Here is an 18,286-nt window from a genome sequence, read left to right as displayed (position 1 = left end):
GCCCTTCAACGGTGTTGTCCCTGACCCAGGGCTCATAAGGGTTACCAGACCATCTGTAGCACTTATCGAGTGTAGAGTGTAGGGTCTGTATTACCTCTTCGCAGATGGCCACTACGGTCAGTCTACTTGCTTTGCTTACAACCAAATGCGTCAATGAGGAATGTCCTTAGCGGGTATGAGCTTCAGTTTTCCTTAGCTTCCCCTGCTTTAGCTTTTTTGCCAAGTATTCTAACAACTCGTTGTCGGAGGGGTTCTTCTTCTGTGAGCTCTCCTGTTTATGGTTTCTGTGGGATATTGCGATGGCTTTCTTTTCAGGAAACTTTGGTACTCCTCCACTATTTAGTTAGGCGTTTTATGTTCTCGACATAAACCGAGGTGCTGGCAGGCTGACCTTTGGCTATTGTCCTCTGATACCGACTTTTCCTCAGTTGTTTTTTGAGATTTCTTGCGATTTTACGCTGTACTTCCCCTTTGGCAGCAGGTGTACTTTGATTGGTACTCATGGCCACCTTAGTGGTGGATGGTTCCATATTTAGATTTTGAGTACTTTGGCTGGTCCCCTCTATTTTTACTACTGTCACTACCGATGTACTTTGGCTAACACAACGGTATTACTGTTGTTGTTGTTCTAACGGATATATAATTCTGGTCGGACCAAAAGAAAAAGGGTGTTAGATGAGTGGGGTTGGCGGGGCTACCGTCAGTGTCATGCGGAGACTCATTGCACGAAAGAAATATGTTGGATATGTCGGGGTCTATTCTGGACAAGTAGGAGTTTAAACTGCTACAATATCCAGAACGCAGCTGTGGAAGGGTCACTCGAGTTTCTCGCGGCAACTCGAGCTCTTCATCTGCAATGGGTGGTGATTTGACTCCAAGAACTCCATTCACTGGAAGGGAGTCAGAAAAGATGTTGATAGCTCCACTGTGATTGCCAGTCAGTACCTGTCGGAAGTTAGCTGCGTCCGAAGTCCGGTCGGCGTGTTGTTCGATGTCGTCGACGTAATTGGGGAAAGACCTCTTGTAATTCCTAGGAGGCGGCTCCGCCCCAAGTAGGTGGCTTTGTAGTTGAGGACCGGCCGATTGCCTTGTAAGTTGCCAATAATGTTTCTAGGTTTTTCCGCATGTGCTGCCGGCTAGCGACTTGAGGACCGGTAGTACTCTTTACTGTCTCCTAACTGGAGGCGAGAATGTTGTCCACATCGTGTTCCGTTATAGAATCTCATTCATGTTTGCTCTCACGAGTAAGCCGGATATTGTTGGTCACTTTTGTTCGTCAAGAGAAGACTTTACGTCTCAATTGCTTACTCAGTCCGAAGTAGCACCTGTTGGCAAGAGTTATTTGGCGTTGAATTTCGAGGCTGACATTGTTCGGTTATGCCTGTCAACAGTGACGTTAAGCACAACGTTACTTCAGCCCCTTCACCACGGCAACTCAACCAAAGTTGAATGGGGCATGATGAGGAATGAGCGAAAGATTTTCCACATCAATAAGCCCACGGATCTGGCGCTGCTACGCATAATTAACGGTATACGAACTCTTGAAGAGCTGTGTCATCGCGAGGGCAACGATCATCTTTTGAAGCAGGTCAATAAAAACACTGCTGTTTCAGTTTTTGATGGGCTCCACGCTTTGTACGAAGTATGTAGAGGAGGATTTTTGTCCTTCTGTCGGCCGTTCGAATGGTTAATTAGTGACATTGAAAAGCATTTTCAGCAGGCTTTAGCCAACCCTGGCGAAATGGTAGGTGGAAAATGAATGCTGTGCTGCAGTTCAACGTCTTGTACGTAAACTATCCTCATTTGGACATGTTGTGTGACGTAATGACAACTTACTGAATACAAATAAGTAAATTATATATGTAACTCTTCTATATGTTTTATATACATACAATATTTTAGGCCATATATTGACATTAAAATAATATATAACTATGAATAATTTAATCATAATTGGCGAATATTGTACACATATTTATAAATTGATTATGTATGTATATGTACATACATATGTACTTTATTCATTGGATTTGTTTTTAAGAATTATTTCCTTTGGTTCATTTAAGCACAAATTGAAAGTAAAAGATTTCCTCATCTTAACCTAACATTTTTTGTTTGGTTAGAAAATGGCATAAGCAGAAATTTTAACATTTTGTTCGGTTATTTTTACAAAGATAATCCATGTATTTTCTTTTAAAATTTCAGTAAAATTTTTACGTTTGTTAACATGAAGACCAAGGTAGCTCTCAAATTTTTATAAGAATTGTGTACAAGCTACTTTAAGAAATACAAAAAAATAATACTTTCTATTTTTTATTATTCTTATTCTTAGTTCTTAAGTTTTAAAATTTAAGTTAATTATTAGTACTAAGTGCTAAATTAATTTAAATCCAGTCATGGATAGAGAAATAGCAAAGTTTTGAAATAAATTATTGAAAACAGGCTTTAGTTTTATCACATAAGTGCATCGCAATATTTTTCTACGTTTGTGTTTGTCGTAAGCTGATGCGGTTATAACGTTTGCTTTTTTGTTTTTACTCTGTAGCGAATGAAACACCACAATTTTATAAAATTACAGATTATTTATTAAGATAACTCAAAAGACTTCTTCACTTGTTGGCGTCTGTACAAGAAGTGACGCTTCTTAAAACTAAAAGCTTAGAATTCAGTTGAAACTGTAAATTTCCAGGAAGAATATAAAGAGAATGAAATAATAGAATAACTGAGAAACAGTGCTGCCAGATGTGATACGTCTTGTCTGTGTGCCCACAGTACTCCCCCTCAAATAAAGTCCTGCTGGACTTTTTAAGGTTGCGTTCCTTTACTAGATCCTAGTCCGGGTGCTTGGTGCAGTTAGGCTGGTTGATGTATGTAGCGAATTCATTTGCTTGGTGAGAGTACGGCTCTGCGGCATACTGTTGTCACTGGCCAATTTGTATGGTTAAGTAGTTGTTGCGAATTTATTTGCTCGGTGAGAGTACGGCTGTGCGGCTTACTGTTGTCACTGGCCAATTTGTATGGTTAAGTAGTTGTTGTGCAGTTCTCGGTTAGGGCTATGACGGTTGCATAGGAGCCTACACGTGCGAGACTGGGTTAGGGTCTACAAGCGACCGATTGGATATTTGTGCAGTTCTCGGTTAGGGCTACGACGGTTGCATAGGAGCCTAAACGTGCGAGATTGAGTTAAGCGCCTTATCTCCATAGGTTCCGACTTTGCTACCGTTTACAGCTTGCAGTCGAAAAGAAGTTACTATTTTGAGTTTACGAGAAAGCGGAGTTGCCGAAATCCGTGCCATTGTCGACGAAGAAATTCGTACTCGATGTGAGGTCGTAAATGAATAGTTGGCAATGGGTTACCATTGTTGGTAGTGCGAAATGTAGGGTGTTGAGGCGTAACGTGGTGGCCGGTTGGCAACCTGCGCGGGGGCTGATTGTGGCGTTGTGCACTTGATAGTGTTGCATGTAGCGTGGAGGCGGCGACTGATGCAAAGTGCGTTGAGCCGAATTCACTGCAGATGAAGCGATACATTGTGGACTCTAAATGATGTCGATCATATGTACCGTTGACATGTGCTGCAGTGTTTGTAGTGTCATTTGTGGTTGTGCGTGTTGCATGATGACGGCTTGTAGTGCCTGGGACAATTGATATGTGGTCGGAGGATGTGATATTGGTTGATGATGAGGTCAGAAGTTGGGTAGTTCGTAGATCAGGATATGGAGGAACTGTTGCTAGCAAGATAATGATGATGATTGCTGTTGGTAGATAAGCGGTACTGTACTTATGTGCGCTGCTTCAGCGACAGGTCCTGCGATTGTAGTTGCATTTGTACGTGCGGATTTTGCTGTTGTTGTTGTTGATGGTTGTGGCCATGTTGTTGCGCTGAACCAGCCAAATTCGGCTGATAAAAATCGCTGGCGCTAGTGTAGTAGGTCGTGGCACCATCGCCGGCGGCTGGCGCCTCGATGATGGCTGGCGAGAGGCCCATAAGATCGGTGCTGGATGCCCATTGGATATCTTGTCCGCTGCCGAGGCCGTAGGCGTACAGGTGGCGTATTGCGTTGGCCGTTTGCGCCAGTTGCAGTTGCGCGGCCTCGTAGGCGCAACTGGGCGGCAAGGTGATGTAGTGTTGTTCCACTGTAGTTGTACCAATTATGGTGTGCTGTTCAATTGTAGGGGTCACCAATTATGTGGCGAATGAAACACCACAATTTTATAAAATTACAGATTATTTATTAAGATAACTCAAAAGACTTCTTCACTTGTTGGCGTCTGTACAAGAAGTGACGCTTCATAAAACTAAAAGCTTAGAATTCAGTTGAAACTGTAAATTTCCAGGAAGAATATAAAGAGAATGAAATAATAGAATAACTGACAAACAGTGCTGCCAGATGTGATACGTCTTGTCTGTGTGCCCACAACTCCTTACAATCGCATTCCAAGAAAATTTGATTATACAAAGAAATATCACACATTTGGTTATTTGTGAAAAAATATTGATTATTAATTGACTTTAATAAAATTAAAATATTACAAAACTGGGTAGAAATTTGCATTGTACTCTGGAAAAAAGGAGAATGATTTTTGATCTACACAAAATAAAAGTGGTCCTAATTTGTTGAAAAATAAAAAAATTCGAAAAGCTTTGGCTTCTAAAAAAAGGGAATGGGTTCGAGCTACCTAATAATCAAAGCAGTACAGGAAATAGTTATGTTACATATTTACTGATACTCTACTGATGTCAAATTTCTGGCATACATTATGCCTAAAAAACGATGGTAGAATGTGATGCTGTTACAAGTGGCGCCAAAAATAAATTTTCAGCAATGGTGTCGTTATTGCCATCTCGAACGCACCCAATATGCTGATAGAGCCATCATCAGAAAAAAAGGTTGATCCCTTTAAATCTTCCCGAGAGATTATGGAAGGCGAAAATAAATAAGGAATTCGGGTTTAGCGCATCCAGTAGACTTCGGATAAGGCTTCTCAATCAATGATGCTCAGTTGCTTAGACGAAAAAAACATTACTGTCCAAAAGAAACCATTTGTCCATCGCCCCTGGCGTCAGGCATATAACACCAGATACACCAAAAAACGTTAAGCACGGGCGTGATAAGGGTATGGTACGGTGAACAACCAATTTTCATACGTCAACGTTATCAAAAATACTTTGGAATCATTCACGTTCGAATTGGTGCCTGTGAATTGGATTTTTATGCAAAGCACGAAGGTTAAAATGTAAAAAAAGTATTGAAGTCCTGAGCAAGCGATTCCATTCGAAGTTAGCTGCAGAAAACGAAGAAATTGTAAATTTTATTGGACCACTGTCACGCCCAAAAATCGCTATTAACCGAAAACCTATATTGAGCCATAACTAACTACGAATTTCGCTGTCTGTCGCAAATTATTTTTGACTTTTTTATTCTTGTATCCAGTGGCGTAGCTACAACTTCGGGCGCCCGGGGCCAAGGATGTTCTGCCGCCCCCCTTTATCTACCTACCTACAAGTTTCATGAGGTGGTTCGAACAAAAGTGAATTTTTACAAAATATCTTCGATATTAAGTATATAAAATTTAGAAACTAGAAGCCATGCAAATTCTGAAGTTCCAAAATTCTCACAATACGGTAAATAGCAAATTTACAAGACATCTTATTAAAAGCCATAGGAAAAACCCATTTTTGCCCTATATCTTGTACACTTTTGACACAATTTCCAGGAATTTTTGCCCGGAGTTTTTAAATACCATTTTTGAAAATTTGGAGAAATAAAAGTATTTGTTACATTCAAAGCATAGGGTAACTGTGAGAGTGACACATCGCTAGCCAAAGCTAGAAAAGTGCATCTTTAAGTTCTATCACTATTTTTAAGAAAGATATAAGCCAAAAGATATAAGACAAATTCAAAGACTGAAGAGTATTCGAGTAAAAATTAATATTTTTCATTGTGATTCAGATTATTACATTGTGAGTGTACAACTCTTTATCTTTTATAATAAATTTTGTAAAAAAATTTGTTGAGTATCTTTCTGAATATTAAAAAACAGCGAAGATCGTTTTGCCGCCCCCCAAGATGTTGCGCCCGGGGCGACGGCCCCCTTCGCTCCCCCTAGCTACGGCCACTGCTTGTATCCGTGTACGCCAAAATGCCTTTATTCATAAATAATGTTTTTACTATATTAATAATTTTTTATAATAGTATTTAATGTATACCATAGCCAACGCGGATCTACTAGTACTTATACATATACATATGTATATTTAAAATCTATAAAGCGAGAATTTTAAACTATTACGAATAAATATGTAATTTATTTTTAAGTAAGCATTGGTATGTTTACAATTTAATAAGATTTTATTTGGAATTATCTTGATTAGTCGCACCAGATATAAATACCAGCAGAACAACAGGTACAATATACATCCACTGGAAATAAAAGAAAAATTTATAATTTAAAAAAGGTGACGAAAAATATGGTTAAGTATATATGGTTAGGTATATATCAAAGCTAAAGATATCATTACGACATACTATATAATAACGGAAACACATATATACTACAAATCCCACCTGATTCAGCAGATATTAGTAAACATATGAATAATAGCTGTCTTTGTTTGGTCATTTCTCTGCTCTCTTGTCATAAAATTTACATGTGAAAACAATAACATAATTATCGAGTTCAATTGAAGCAAGAGAGTATGTGGATATCTCATTAAAGTGTTATAACTTCTATCTTCACTGCTACCAAGTTTTATTTTGCATATTTTGTTTTTCAATTTCCACTAAGAAAAAATCATAATACTACAAGTATTGCGCATACGTCAGAAGACCTTTTATTTACTTCGGTAGTATACAAAGTAAAGTACATCAGCAAATTCTTAAACAAGTCGAATGCATCCCTCGATCTTTGAAATTTCATAATTTCGGCGACGATTTCGCACATGGCTTTCTACTTCTCCATTGATTCAACTATTTGTATCGCTCGTCGTTACTATCGTATTTGAATCATTTGATTTGGGTTAGTAAAAGTATATCTTGCCCTATGATCTATCCGTAATTCAATGTTGGGGAAATAAATATACATACATATGTATGCACATTGGACAAAATAATAACTTTTCCTATTTCGATTGGTACTAAAAAAATAGGTTATTAGGTACGGCTGTAACGGGAAGATCCTGCACCTTAGTTTTCTATTTTTTGCTTTAACAATATGCTAGATATAGGTTAGTCTTTTTGATTAAGGAGAGGGCACGCATAAGGTCGCGGTGCATTCCTCGTCTATTTATCTTATCTTACTCTCAAATAGAAAAATCTTCCAACTACTTGAAAAATATCGTTTCATAGATTTTGTAGGAAATTGAATATTTTACAAAATAGTATCTAAATATATTTTGTAAATCTAACCGTTGAAAAACTTAATATAACGTGTTCCGGGTATGATGAAAACGTTAATGAAGGTATTAAAACTTAAACCAGATAAGCGTTTTAGTATTGTATTGTTTGAGTGGTTAGTTGTCTGAATACATACATACATACATAATTTAATTGAAATAAAACTTACATATTTTGAGAAAAATCCGCGGTTATCTCGAACATCCCCACGTTCTCTTGCTTCTCTTTCTCTTTCTAATTTTTGAATAAAGCTCGTAGTATCTGGAACAGGTGCCGTTTCGGTGTGTCGAATAAGAACATCCGTATTAAAGTCTTCCAAGCCAGATACAGATATATTCTCACAAAAGCTAAAAAATATAAATATTTGTATTAACACTAAGTAAAGAACTAACTGACCTACGAAAAACATTTACACAAAAACTTAATTTTTTATTTTCATTGACGAACATTAGTTTTATATTTAATATAATATATGTATTATATACGTTAGTTGTGTTTGTAAACGAATAAATGTATGAACATAAAATATTCCATTTTACGTTAATCGTATAACTTTTCTTTTCTAGTATTAAATGCTTACAAAGTTTTTATACTCTTGCAAGATGTTGCTACACAGTACGATACAAGTTTTGTTCACCTAACGGTTGATTGTAAAACTTAAAACTAAACGTTAAAAATATAAGAGTAAAAATTATTAAGTAACGTCTAAGTAAGCTGCAAACAGTTGAATTAGTCTGCGGCGACTATATACATTTATTTTATTAATCTGGAGAACACCCTCTATCCTTATATACATATTTTAATCCCGAAATCGGAGGATGTTATGCCAAATTCCAACCAAAACTGCTAAAAGTGTAATAAATCGAAAAATAAAAGCACAATGTATAAATTGGACGATAGATATGGAACCGCTCACATTTAAGTATAATCACATATCTTAGAACCTACTCCACCAGTTTCAACCAAAATCGGTACATAACATTGTTCTGACATTCCTAAATTACGTTGCGAAAATAGACAACAACAACGCCTACTCCCATGTAACAAAATTATAATTCTATCTGACACCCATTCAAAGAAAATATGACGAAACAAGATGGTATATGAAAAATATAGTAATATTTTCGCATCTGCAAACTAAACTTACCAAATATCAGATCTGGATGTCAAAACCGTTGCAGCATTTATATATCCATTGGGATCTATTGAAATCCACAGAATATCGTTTAGGTTGGACATAACAAGATTGCACGCTTTGGTTGAGCTTAAAAATTCTTGCTTTTTTCCGTCGGCATAGGACACCTCTGCTTTCAACCTGTACAACTTATCCATTCTTGCCAAAGACTAAATTTTTAAAATTAGTTAATAAGTAATCAACTTAATAGCATATTTCTACCTGAAGATTTTGTATTTGAATACCAGTTAGAGCCTCCTGGTTCGATTTCGCCAGTCCAATATCCAGACTTGCGATTGTAACATTTCCTCGATAAGTAAAACTGTTGGGACTTTTAGGGTCAATCGCATGACTTAATTCAATGTTTACCCAATTATCATACTCCAAATAACCCTGCAATAGAGTTGTCACTAAATAACAGTAGTTCGGAAACGAAAAAAAAAACTTACCAAACTATATTTATAGTTTAAAAAAAGCACTAAAAGGAAATATAAACGCTTAAAGATCTCCATAATTTCGACTGCCCCTCAATATTAGAACTGTAAAATTTACATCGAAATTTGTACAACTTATATCGATTTATATTCGTTCTTAACCGCAAGTATGCTTTCATACACGAAAGTTTTGGTTGCGGCAACTGGTATTTTGTTCCAGATTGATATCGCCGAATTAATGGTTAAGTCTTTCTTAAATTCCACGTATTTACACAAAAAACAAAAGGATTGCATTTCAGCAAATAACGAAAATGAGTTAATAATATTATATTATATACATATATATTTACGCATGATTTTCATTGATCGTTAAATCTAGTACATAATGTATGAAATTTGCAACCATGTCTTGCATTAGGGTTAACTAGATAATTAATATATGTGATTACTAAATTCATCGATAGATAGTGGCTATCGAATCATTTGATTTCTCTGATCACACATTCTTCCAATTAGATAAACAACACAAAAATGTTGCCAATAACTTTGTTACATAAAGGAGAAATGTTATCTATTAGTATTCGGTCTTGGAGGCAGTGCACCATAAATTTATACCGTACACTTTCTACGAATACAAATGAATATCAGGGTGAAAATGATACTAAGAGTAAAAGAGTTAACCGGTCAATGCTTTTAACCCAACATAGAAATATCTTATTTGATATTATGCCATACAATGAACCCAGTTCTTGGATTCATTTGACGGAAAAGTATAAAAAGAAATTATTTGGACGGTATGGCTTATCATCAGAAGTTGATCCTTCTGTTTGTTTTAATGGAAAAGGCCTGCATGAAAACAATGAAAAACATGTGTTGGAGCAGATGCTATTAAATCAAAGAAATATTAGAGTGAAGGAAAATCAAGCCATAAAGAGCCGAGAAGCGGAAATCGCTGCAAAGTTAGAAAAATTAGAACAGTGGAAGTTGGAGATGAGAAATAAAATTGCTAAAAAGGAAGCAGATGCATTGGCAGCGAAGCAGCAAAAACAAAGACTGATCGAGGAAGTTCGAAGACATTTTGGTTTTAATGTAGACCCTCGGGACGAAAGATTTAAAGAAATGCTGGAACAAAAAGAGCGAGAGGAAAAGAAGAAACAAAAGGAAGCTAAGCGGAAGGCTAAAGAAGATAAAATGATGGCGAGAATTGTAGGAAATAATTCGAATTCATAAAAAACGATAAATATAAACAGTCATATTTATAATATTTTAAAAATTAAAACTTCATTTTCTGTTTATTTTCAAAAATACTTCATCTTGTCAATTGTCTAACACATAAGTATATTTTTCACTACTTGTAATTACCCTAGACAAGATAGACCAATTTTTATATTCTATCAAGGTGTTTTAGAGAGTACAATGGTTGTCTATTCGTATTCAATTATCACTCAAAAAACACATTTTCATTGGTTGATTGGTTTTTCTGCTATAGATACAACCTTTCATAATTGAATCTTAGCGGTTATCAACAACACTTAAACAAATCGAAATAGTTAAGGAGTAAAAAATTGAGATAACCTGCTGAAATTTGGTACATACATGACGAGAAGCAAGTTAAAAAAGAATAGGTTCCTATATGTAATAACTTTGATGAATATAAAATATCTCACAAATTGTCTAACGGTAAGTGGTAAGAGAAGTTTGTCATACTTGTAGTAACATCTCAAAGCAAGGTTGCTTTGTATCCTTTTGATTTTTGCTAGCATTGAGCTCAACCCGAGACCGGACGAGTTTTTCTACTGCGTTTGCGCCAAAAGACTCCATCCATACTCCACCTCGGTTAGGCGTCATAAAGGGTTGATCCATTTCGAGGTTCCTCACTTTTCTAAAGAAAAAAAAAAACAGAAACTTCAAATTAAATGGGGATGTTTATTATCATTCGAAAGAACATTCCTTGCCATTTATTTTTTGGATATTATTTCGCTCACCGAAGTGTTCTCTCAATAAATTCCATGACTGATGCGATGTGGCGGAAGTGGCATTGACGGTTACGTTCTTACCGGTATCATTTTTGAAGAAATATGGACCGATGATTCCACCGGCCCACAAACCACATCAAACCGTCGTTTTTCTGGAAGAAATGGCAGCTTGTTTACATATTTACATATCCATTAAGCCAGTCTCATCGGTGTACCAAATTTACCTCGAAAACGAGAAGTTCGAGAGGCTTCAGTTCTTGCAAAAGTTGTATTTTGTACGCTTTCGATTTAAGATCTCGACGTAAAATGCTCCAAGTCGTTTATACTACGTCGGTCAGAGTTGCTGCGAACAGCGCTGAAGTGACTCTTCACGGTCTTCGTGTACACTCTCAGCTACGGTTGCTATATTTTCTTCAATGCGTACTTGACGGGTCTATTCGGTCGAATGAATGTTGGGTAATACTGAACAAAAATAACATAGCTGCATAAGAGTTGTTCAAAATACAGTTCCCACATACCAATCACTCGAAATAGATGTTACTTCATTGATTTTACCGCAATTTTTACTGCCCCGCTTTCATTCCAGGATCCAATGGCCAAATTTAATTCGTTCTCAATTACTTTAGTCTAGTAGTAAGTTTTTCCCCGCATATCTATCATATACTATATCACTGTCAGGGAAATGGGAGAGAAAAAATTACATTTTGACCAACAAACTAATTTAATGCCAACTTTCGTAACTTCTTTATTGAAGGTAACAAAGACCACACAGGATTATGGTATTCATTTCCTAAATTGCGATCAGGAAATCTTGACGAGATCTGTAATTAAGAGGGATAAACTCATCATCCATAGTGGGTGATCACGCAAGCCAATATTAATAAAAAGCTTGATAAATTAGGAGGTCATCCCGTGTGAAAGCCGTGTATGAAAGGTATTTTCGAAAATTTTTATGATGAAATAAAAAACCGAAGAGTTTTCAAACATTTACGAAATATTAATTAGGAGTTTGGCTGTAATTATAAAATTTGTAAAGTAAAACTATTTTTCTTAATTTGCGAGATTTATCGCTCCAGACGTAAGAATTTTTTGCGATTATTTTTATAAAAAAAGATTAAACTGAAAAATTTAAAACAATCAATAGAACCGTTTTCGAGAAATCGTGGATGCCAGTTTAAACAATTTGGTTTTGAAAATTCTGGTGTGTAAGCTTCGCGCTCTAAAGACCATACTTTTTCACTCCCGTAACTTTCCAACTGCATTCAATTGCGGGAAATTACTTAACCATCACTTTCTATGTATGATGGATTTATGTAAAAAAAGGTCGATTTTTTTAAATCATTACACGGAATGACCCCATTAATCGCTTTAAAGGAGAGACAGCTCGGAAGTTGCGGATTAAAACTCTTCAGCTTGATACTTTAAAGAGAAAGATTTACAAATAAATGCGTATATTTACATACTTGTTGATTTAAATTTATTTCATGTTCTTATTTTCATAGAAACAATTTTTGTTAAAACAAATTGTGATTTCAAATGTCATTGGACCGTTTTATTCAATTATTATATAGAGACAACATGAGAAAATTGATGAAATCGGAAGATAACCCCGCTTACTCCCCATATAACGATACTGTTAAAAACTATTAAAAGGGCGATAAATCAATAACTGAATACGCCACCGCCTACTTTTTGGTGAAAAACCATATCTCGGGACTTGACAAACCGATTTCGACAAAATATACATAGTACGTGGCATTCTTTTTATATTCTTATGACACATTGTGAAAATGGACGACATCGGACAACATTCTGATGGATTAGGGAACTTCGGACAGAAGTATTTCTTTGAAAATATTAATAGTGGGTATTATACATAATATTCTACGGCATTCATGGTAATTCCTTTTAAGCAAAAAGTGAGACCAACATAAAAATGAACTATGCATCACGCTCTAAATGCTGCGTAGCCGAAGCGCACAAACATTAGCGAAAATTTTGTGAAAAGGAAGACAGAAAAACGAGTTGTTGGACTGCTGGTTCGGCGATCCGACTACTCGACACGTTACGAGGTTTATCTCAATACGTTAAGGACGAAATCGGACAACACGATTCGGGCCCAGGACAATTTTCACCACCTTAAAAGAATATATTCGGCATAAGATTTGTTAGAAAAACCAAAATCATTATACGTGGTCATTATACAAAATCTGCGGGATGTTTGAAAATCCTGATAATGGTTATATGGCGGCTAAGGGAAAGTTTTCGCCAATTGTATCCATTTTAGGCACAATGATATACTGTCATGAGTAAAATACGTTCTAAAATTTTCATTTAGATTACTTAAATATTGGCTGATATATCCAGCATAAAGTCACCAAGTCGTTCGAAAATCTTTTTATTAAGTATATGGGGGCTCAGGGAAGTATTGACCCGATTCAAGCTATTTTTGATACCCAGAATTACTATTGTCAGGAAAAGATTCTGTCTCAATTTCAATTGTATATCTCACACAATGACCGATAGTTTCGATTAAAAGTCAACCATAGATACTGGGGTCTACATATTCTGTACCAAGGGTCTTGAACAATTTTACTTGGATTTGGATATTTTTTGGTCAAAAGGTAGCATAATTTAAGGAAATTATTGCTGCAAAATTTTATTTCGATATATAATTACATCTTGATTTGTGTACTGGAAAGTGAGAGAATCAGATGAAATATTAAATTGTTATATAGGAAGTAGGCGTGTTTGTAGTCTGATTTCGCAGATTTTCACACTATGATATAGGAATGTGAAAAAATTCTACGTACTAAATTTAGTCGAAATCGGTGGGTGGGGTCCCAAGATATGGGATTTCACCAATAACTGGGCGGTGCCACGCCCATCGTCCAAGTTTCATACCGGCTCTCATAAAGCACTCTCATATCATCTCGGAGGTAAAATTTAATGTTTCTGGAGTAATTAGTTATTAATTTATTAACAATATCGTTATCTAAAGAGTGAGTGGGATTACCTTCCGATTTCATCAAAATACACACTGTCGGTAGTTCTTATAATATTCGAGCTTAGCAAAAAGAGGCTTAGGTGATATACATATGTACATATTAAAAGCCCGCTCACTTTTTCAAAATTTTTTATCCACACATGAACCTTGCTACTGCTGTCTATGCCAAATTACAGCTTTATATCTTAATTAGGTGATTAGAACTACGAACTCAATATTTTTTTCTAAGGAACATGCATAACAAGTTTCATCGAGATATCTCATTTTTACTCAAGTTACATCTTGCACGGACGGACGGACGCACAGCTAGTCAATTGGATTTCAACTTTTCATATCACCCTGATCATTTATATATACATATGTACATAACTCTATATCTATCTCGATTAGATCTAGGTGAACAAAACTCTAATACCCTATAGCAACAGGTTGCAAGAGTATAAAAAGAGATAAAAGGAATTAAATTATGGGAAGAACATTTATACATACATATGTATAATAAGGAAATAACAAAAAATTAAATTTAAAAAATTTAATAACAAAGGTTCATAAAAATAAAATGGATAGAATAATTTATAATTTTGTACTAGCAACTTAAAATCCTTTTCTTTGCGGAGTGTCACTTATGATGGAAATAATATATTACCTTTCACTTTTGAACTCTCCACAGTTCAATGCACGTGACGAGCATTTAATTGTGCGTAAGATTAAAGAAAACCCAAGCTAACTACAGAGATTCAGGAGTAGCTACAGAAATCATTTTGTGCTGTAACAGTAGGTAGTGTACTACGTGCGTATGACTTCAATGGTCGAGAAGCGCGAATTCATTAGCAAAAGAAAAACTAACTAAGCCGAGTTGTAGGAAACCAGGCAGCTGGAAACCAGGGATTATAACTTCTGGGACACTGTAATTTTTGCTGACAAGTCGAAATTCAACCTTATCGGCTCAGATGGAATGACTTACGTATGGCGGAAATCCAATACTGAGCTTCAGAGATGTAACATTAGGCCAGCTGTTAAACATGGTCGGGTCAATGTTATAGAATGCCAATGTACGTTGCAGCCGGCGTTGGAAATTTGGTCTTTGATGAGAGTGTTATGGACATAACATTATACCTTAATATATTAAAAGAAAATGTAATCCAAAGCGCCGAGAAACTTATGATACGTCAAAATTTCCGAAATAATCAGGACATCGATCCTAAACACAAATCGTCAATACTCCAGAACTGGCTAATATGGATCTAATGCATCCACCGGCCCAGTCACCCGATATGAACCCGATCCTGAATTTATGGTCTTTGTTAGAAAATAACATCCGTAAAAACCGCAAAATAAAAAGAAACATCTAAAAAGTACTATTTTTGAAGAGTGGAATATAATTGGAGCAGAAAGTACAAAAAAATTAGTTGAGTTCATGCCAGCTAGACTAAAAGCTGTATTTTAGCTTTTAGTTTAGCTAACGGATACCACACTAAGTATTAAACAAGTTTTAAATAAATCATTTATCTTGTTTTTAGTAAAAAGTACACTGCTTGAAATAAGCTGTGATTAAAATGTGTTTACATTTCTGTTTTTTTGTTTATAAGTTGTTAATTAATAATTAAAAAATAATGAACGAAGTATCTTTAACAATTTATTAAAAAAAAAAAAATACTTGTAGCGAGGAAGAAGGAACAGCATTCAAAATTAAACTTCCAATAAGTGTCGTTTACAGTCTAAGGCACATTATAAAATACGAGCAATATAAAAAGACTATAAACTTACATAAATAACAGTTGTAATGCAAAACACAAATTGTAGGGATCACGCCTGACAACCACTTAGGGCAAAGAACTATTAAAAACTATTGAAGCAACTGCTTGATCCTGTTTCCTCTGGCAAATTAACCCATAGGCCTCCTGAGCCTGAAAAAATTGCCTATCTAATAGACTTCTTTATTACAAGACAAATTCCATTACAAAATTTTCAAATACAGGACAGCCTTGACCTTAACTCAGATCATTTCTCTATTTTTTACATTTTTTTGTAAGTTTACCCAGTTATTCCAACATGCTGCATGCTGCTCAGCACTTCCTTCTTCTTTATTGGCGTGGAAACCGCTTACGCAGTTATAGTCGAGTTAACAACAGCGTGCCCGTCTTTTTTTCGCAAGACGGCGCCAATTGGAGATTCCAAGCGAAACTAGGTCCTTCTCCACCTGCTCCTTCTAACGGAGTGGAGGTCTTCCTCTTCATCTGCTTCCCCCGGCGGGTACTGCGTCGAATACTTTCAGAGCTGGAGTGTTTTCATCCATCCGGACAACATGACCTAGCCAGCGTAGCCGCTGTCTTTTAATTCGCTGAACTATGTCAATGTCGTCGTATATCTCATACAGCTCATCGTTTCATCGAATGCGATAAGCATAAAGGACCATAAATCTTTCGCAGAACTTTTCTCTCGAAAACTCGCAACGTCGGCTCATCAATTATTGTCATCGTCCATGCCTCTGCACCATATAGCAGGACGGGAATAATGAGTGACTTATAGAGTTTGGCTTTTGTTCGTCGAGAGAGGACTTTACTTCTTGTTGGCAAGAGCAATCCTGCGTTGGATTTCCAGACTGACGTTGTTGTTGGTGTTGATACTGGTTCCTAAATAGACAACTTCGAAGTTATAACTGCCAACAGTGACGTAGGTACCTAGTCGCGAGTGCGACGACTGTTTGTTTGATGACAGGAGATATTTAGTCTTGCCCTCGTTCACCACAGACCCTTTTGCTTCGCTGCCTTATCCAATCTGGAGAAAGCAGAACTAACGGCGCTGGTGTTAAGGCCAATAATGTCAATATCATCAGCATACGCCGGCAGCTGTACACTCTTATAGAAGATTGTACCTTCTAGGTTTAGTTCGAATTATTTTCTCCAGAGAGGTTAAAGAAGTCACACGAAAGATAGTCTTGTCTGAAACTTCGTTTGGTATCGAACGGCTCGGAGAGGTCCTGACGGAGCTTTTAGTGTTTCTCAACGTCAGTTTACACAGCCGTATTAGTTTTGCGGGGATACCAAATTCAGACATCGCGGCATAAAGGCAGCTCCTTTTCGTGCTGTCAAAGGCAGCTTTGAAATCGACGAAGAGGGGGTGTGTGTCGACTCTTTTTAGGGGTTTTTCCAAGATTTGGCGCATGGTGAATATCTGGTCAGTTGTTGATTTGCCAGGTCTAAAGCCACACTGATAAGGCCCAATCAGTTTTTTGACGTTTGGCTTTAATCTTTCACACAATACGCTCGATGGAACCTTATATGCGATGTTGAGGAGGCATATCCCACGGTACTTGGCACAGATTGTGGGGTCTCCTTTTTGTGGATTAGGCAGAGGACACTTAAATTCCAATGGAAAATGGTATCACTTCCCTCTTCAACTCTCAGTATCTATCCCATCTCGCACGTGTTGTGGTCGATCATAACGTTGCGAAGTAGGCGGTCTGTTTTCTCTCCGCTGCGACACAGTACTCCTCGTCGCACCAACTGTTCTTTTGCGTTTTCCGGAAACCAATGGTTTCGGTTGTAGCTGTACGTAAGGAGTTTGAAATGCCGTCCCAGAGTTCCCTTATACCGAGTTGTTGACGAGTGCTCTCTGAGAGCAGGAGTGCAAGCCGAGTAGAAAATCGTTCGGCTGTCTGTTGTGATTGCAGCTTCTCGACGTCGAACCTTCCTTGTGTTTGTTGACGTGTGCTTTTTGCTGCACAGAGGCGGGTGCGAATCTTGGCTGCAACAAGATAGTGGTCCGAGTCGATGTTAGGGTCTCGGAGCGTACGCACGTCTAAAACACTGGAGACGTGTCTTCCGATTTTGACATCGTGGCGGGGCAGCTCTCATAGGGGCACTCCAAGCGCTCATAGAAAGCATCTTTGGCCACATCGTCCTCCTCCTCCGTATGGGCGTGGGCGCAAATCAGCGATGTGTGAACTTCGCTTTTATGCGGATTGTGGCTAGACGTTCATCCACTGGAGTGAATGACACTACTCGGCGACAGAGTCTCTCTCCCACCATGAATTCCACACCAAATTTGCACTCCTTTATATGACCACTGTAGTAAATGCCACAAGGACCTACTCGTCTCAGTCCTTGTCTCGTCCAACGCATTTCTTGGACGGCGGTGATGTCAGCCTTTATTTTCGCGATGACATCAACCAGCTGGGCAGCGGCACCTTCCCCATTAAGGAACCGGACATTCGAGGTGCATGTCCTCAAATCATAATCCTTGTTTCGTTTGCTGTGGTCGTCATCAAAATGGGGATCTCTCATCCGAGGCAGTTGGT

The 18,286-nt window shown here is 37.2% G+C and overlaps 2 protein-coding genes across 2 annotated transcripts; one reads left to right on the top strand and one right to left on the bottom strand.

Moving 5' to 3' along the window:
* Window positions 1–6,292: 6,292 nt before the first annotated feature.
* LOC120778781 (ER membrane protein complex subunit 10) lies at window positions 6,293–9,124 on the bottom strand. The gene is made up of 5 exons (XM_040110765.1): window positions 9,019–9,124; window positions 8,792–8,962; window positions 8,543–8,739; window positions 7,565–7,742; window positions 6,293–6,423 (listed from the first exon to the last, which is right to left on the bottom strand). The coding sequence occupies exons 1-5, from the start codon at window positions 9,079–9,081 to the stop codon at window positions 6,352–6,354; spliced, it is 681 nt and encodes a 226-aa protein (XP_039966699.1). The 5' UTR covers window positions 9,082–9,124; the 3' UTR covers window positions 6,293–6,351.
* A 362-nt stretch (window positions 9,125–9,486) lies between these two features.
* Window positions 9,487–10,287, top strand: LOC120777366 (growth arrest and DNA damage-inducible proteins-interacting protein 1). The gene has a single exon (XM_040108634.1). The coding sequence runs from the start codon at window positions 9,535–9,537 to the stop codon at window positions 10,231–10,233; it is 699 nt and encodes a 232-aa protein (XP_039964568.1). The 5' UTR covers window positions 9,487–9,534; the 3' UTR covers window positions 10,234–10,287.
* Window positions 10,288–18,286: the final 7,999 nt, after the last annotated feature.

The sequence above is a fragment of the Bactrocera tryoni genome, chromosome 5 (assembly GCF_016617805.1).
Source record: "Bactrocera tryoni isolate S06 chromosome 5, CSIRO_BtryS06_freeze2, whole genome shotgun sequence".
NCBI classification, from domain to species: domain Eukaryota; kingdom Metazoa; phylum Arthropoda; class Insecta; order Diptera; family Tephritidae; genus Bactrocera; species Bactrocera tryoni.
Note: the sequence above shows the minus strand (reverse complement) of the source record. Positions and strands in the feature narration are given on the sequence as shown.

Bases quoted from the DNA above. Each gene is read 5' to 3' on its own strand.
- LOC120778781 (XM_040110765.1), bottom strand. From the start codon at position 9,081: ATGGAGATCTTTAAGCGTTTATATTTCCTTTTAGTGCTTTTTTTAAAC. The intron at 8,963-9,018 runs GTAAGTTTTTTT...ACTCTATTGCAG, and splicing joins TAAACTATAAATATAGTTTG to GGTTATTTGGAGTATGATAA. The intron at 8,740-8,791 runs GTAGAAATATGC...TTAAAAATTTAG, and splicing joins TTCAAATACAAAATCTTCAG to TCTTTGGCAAGAATGGATAA.
- LOC120777366 (XM_040108634.1), top strand. From the start codon at position 9,535: ATGTTGCCAATAACTTTGTTACATAAAGGAGAAATGTTATCTATTAGT.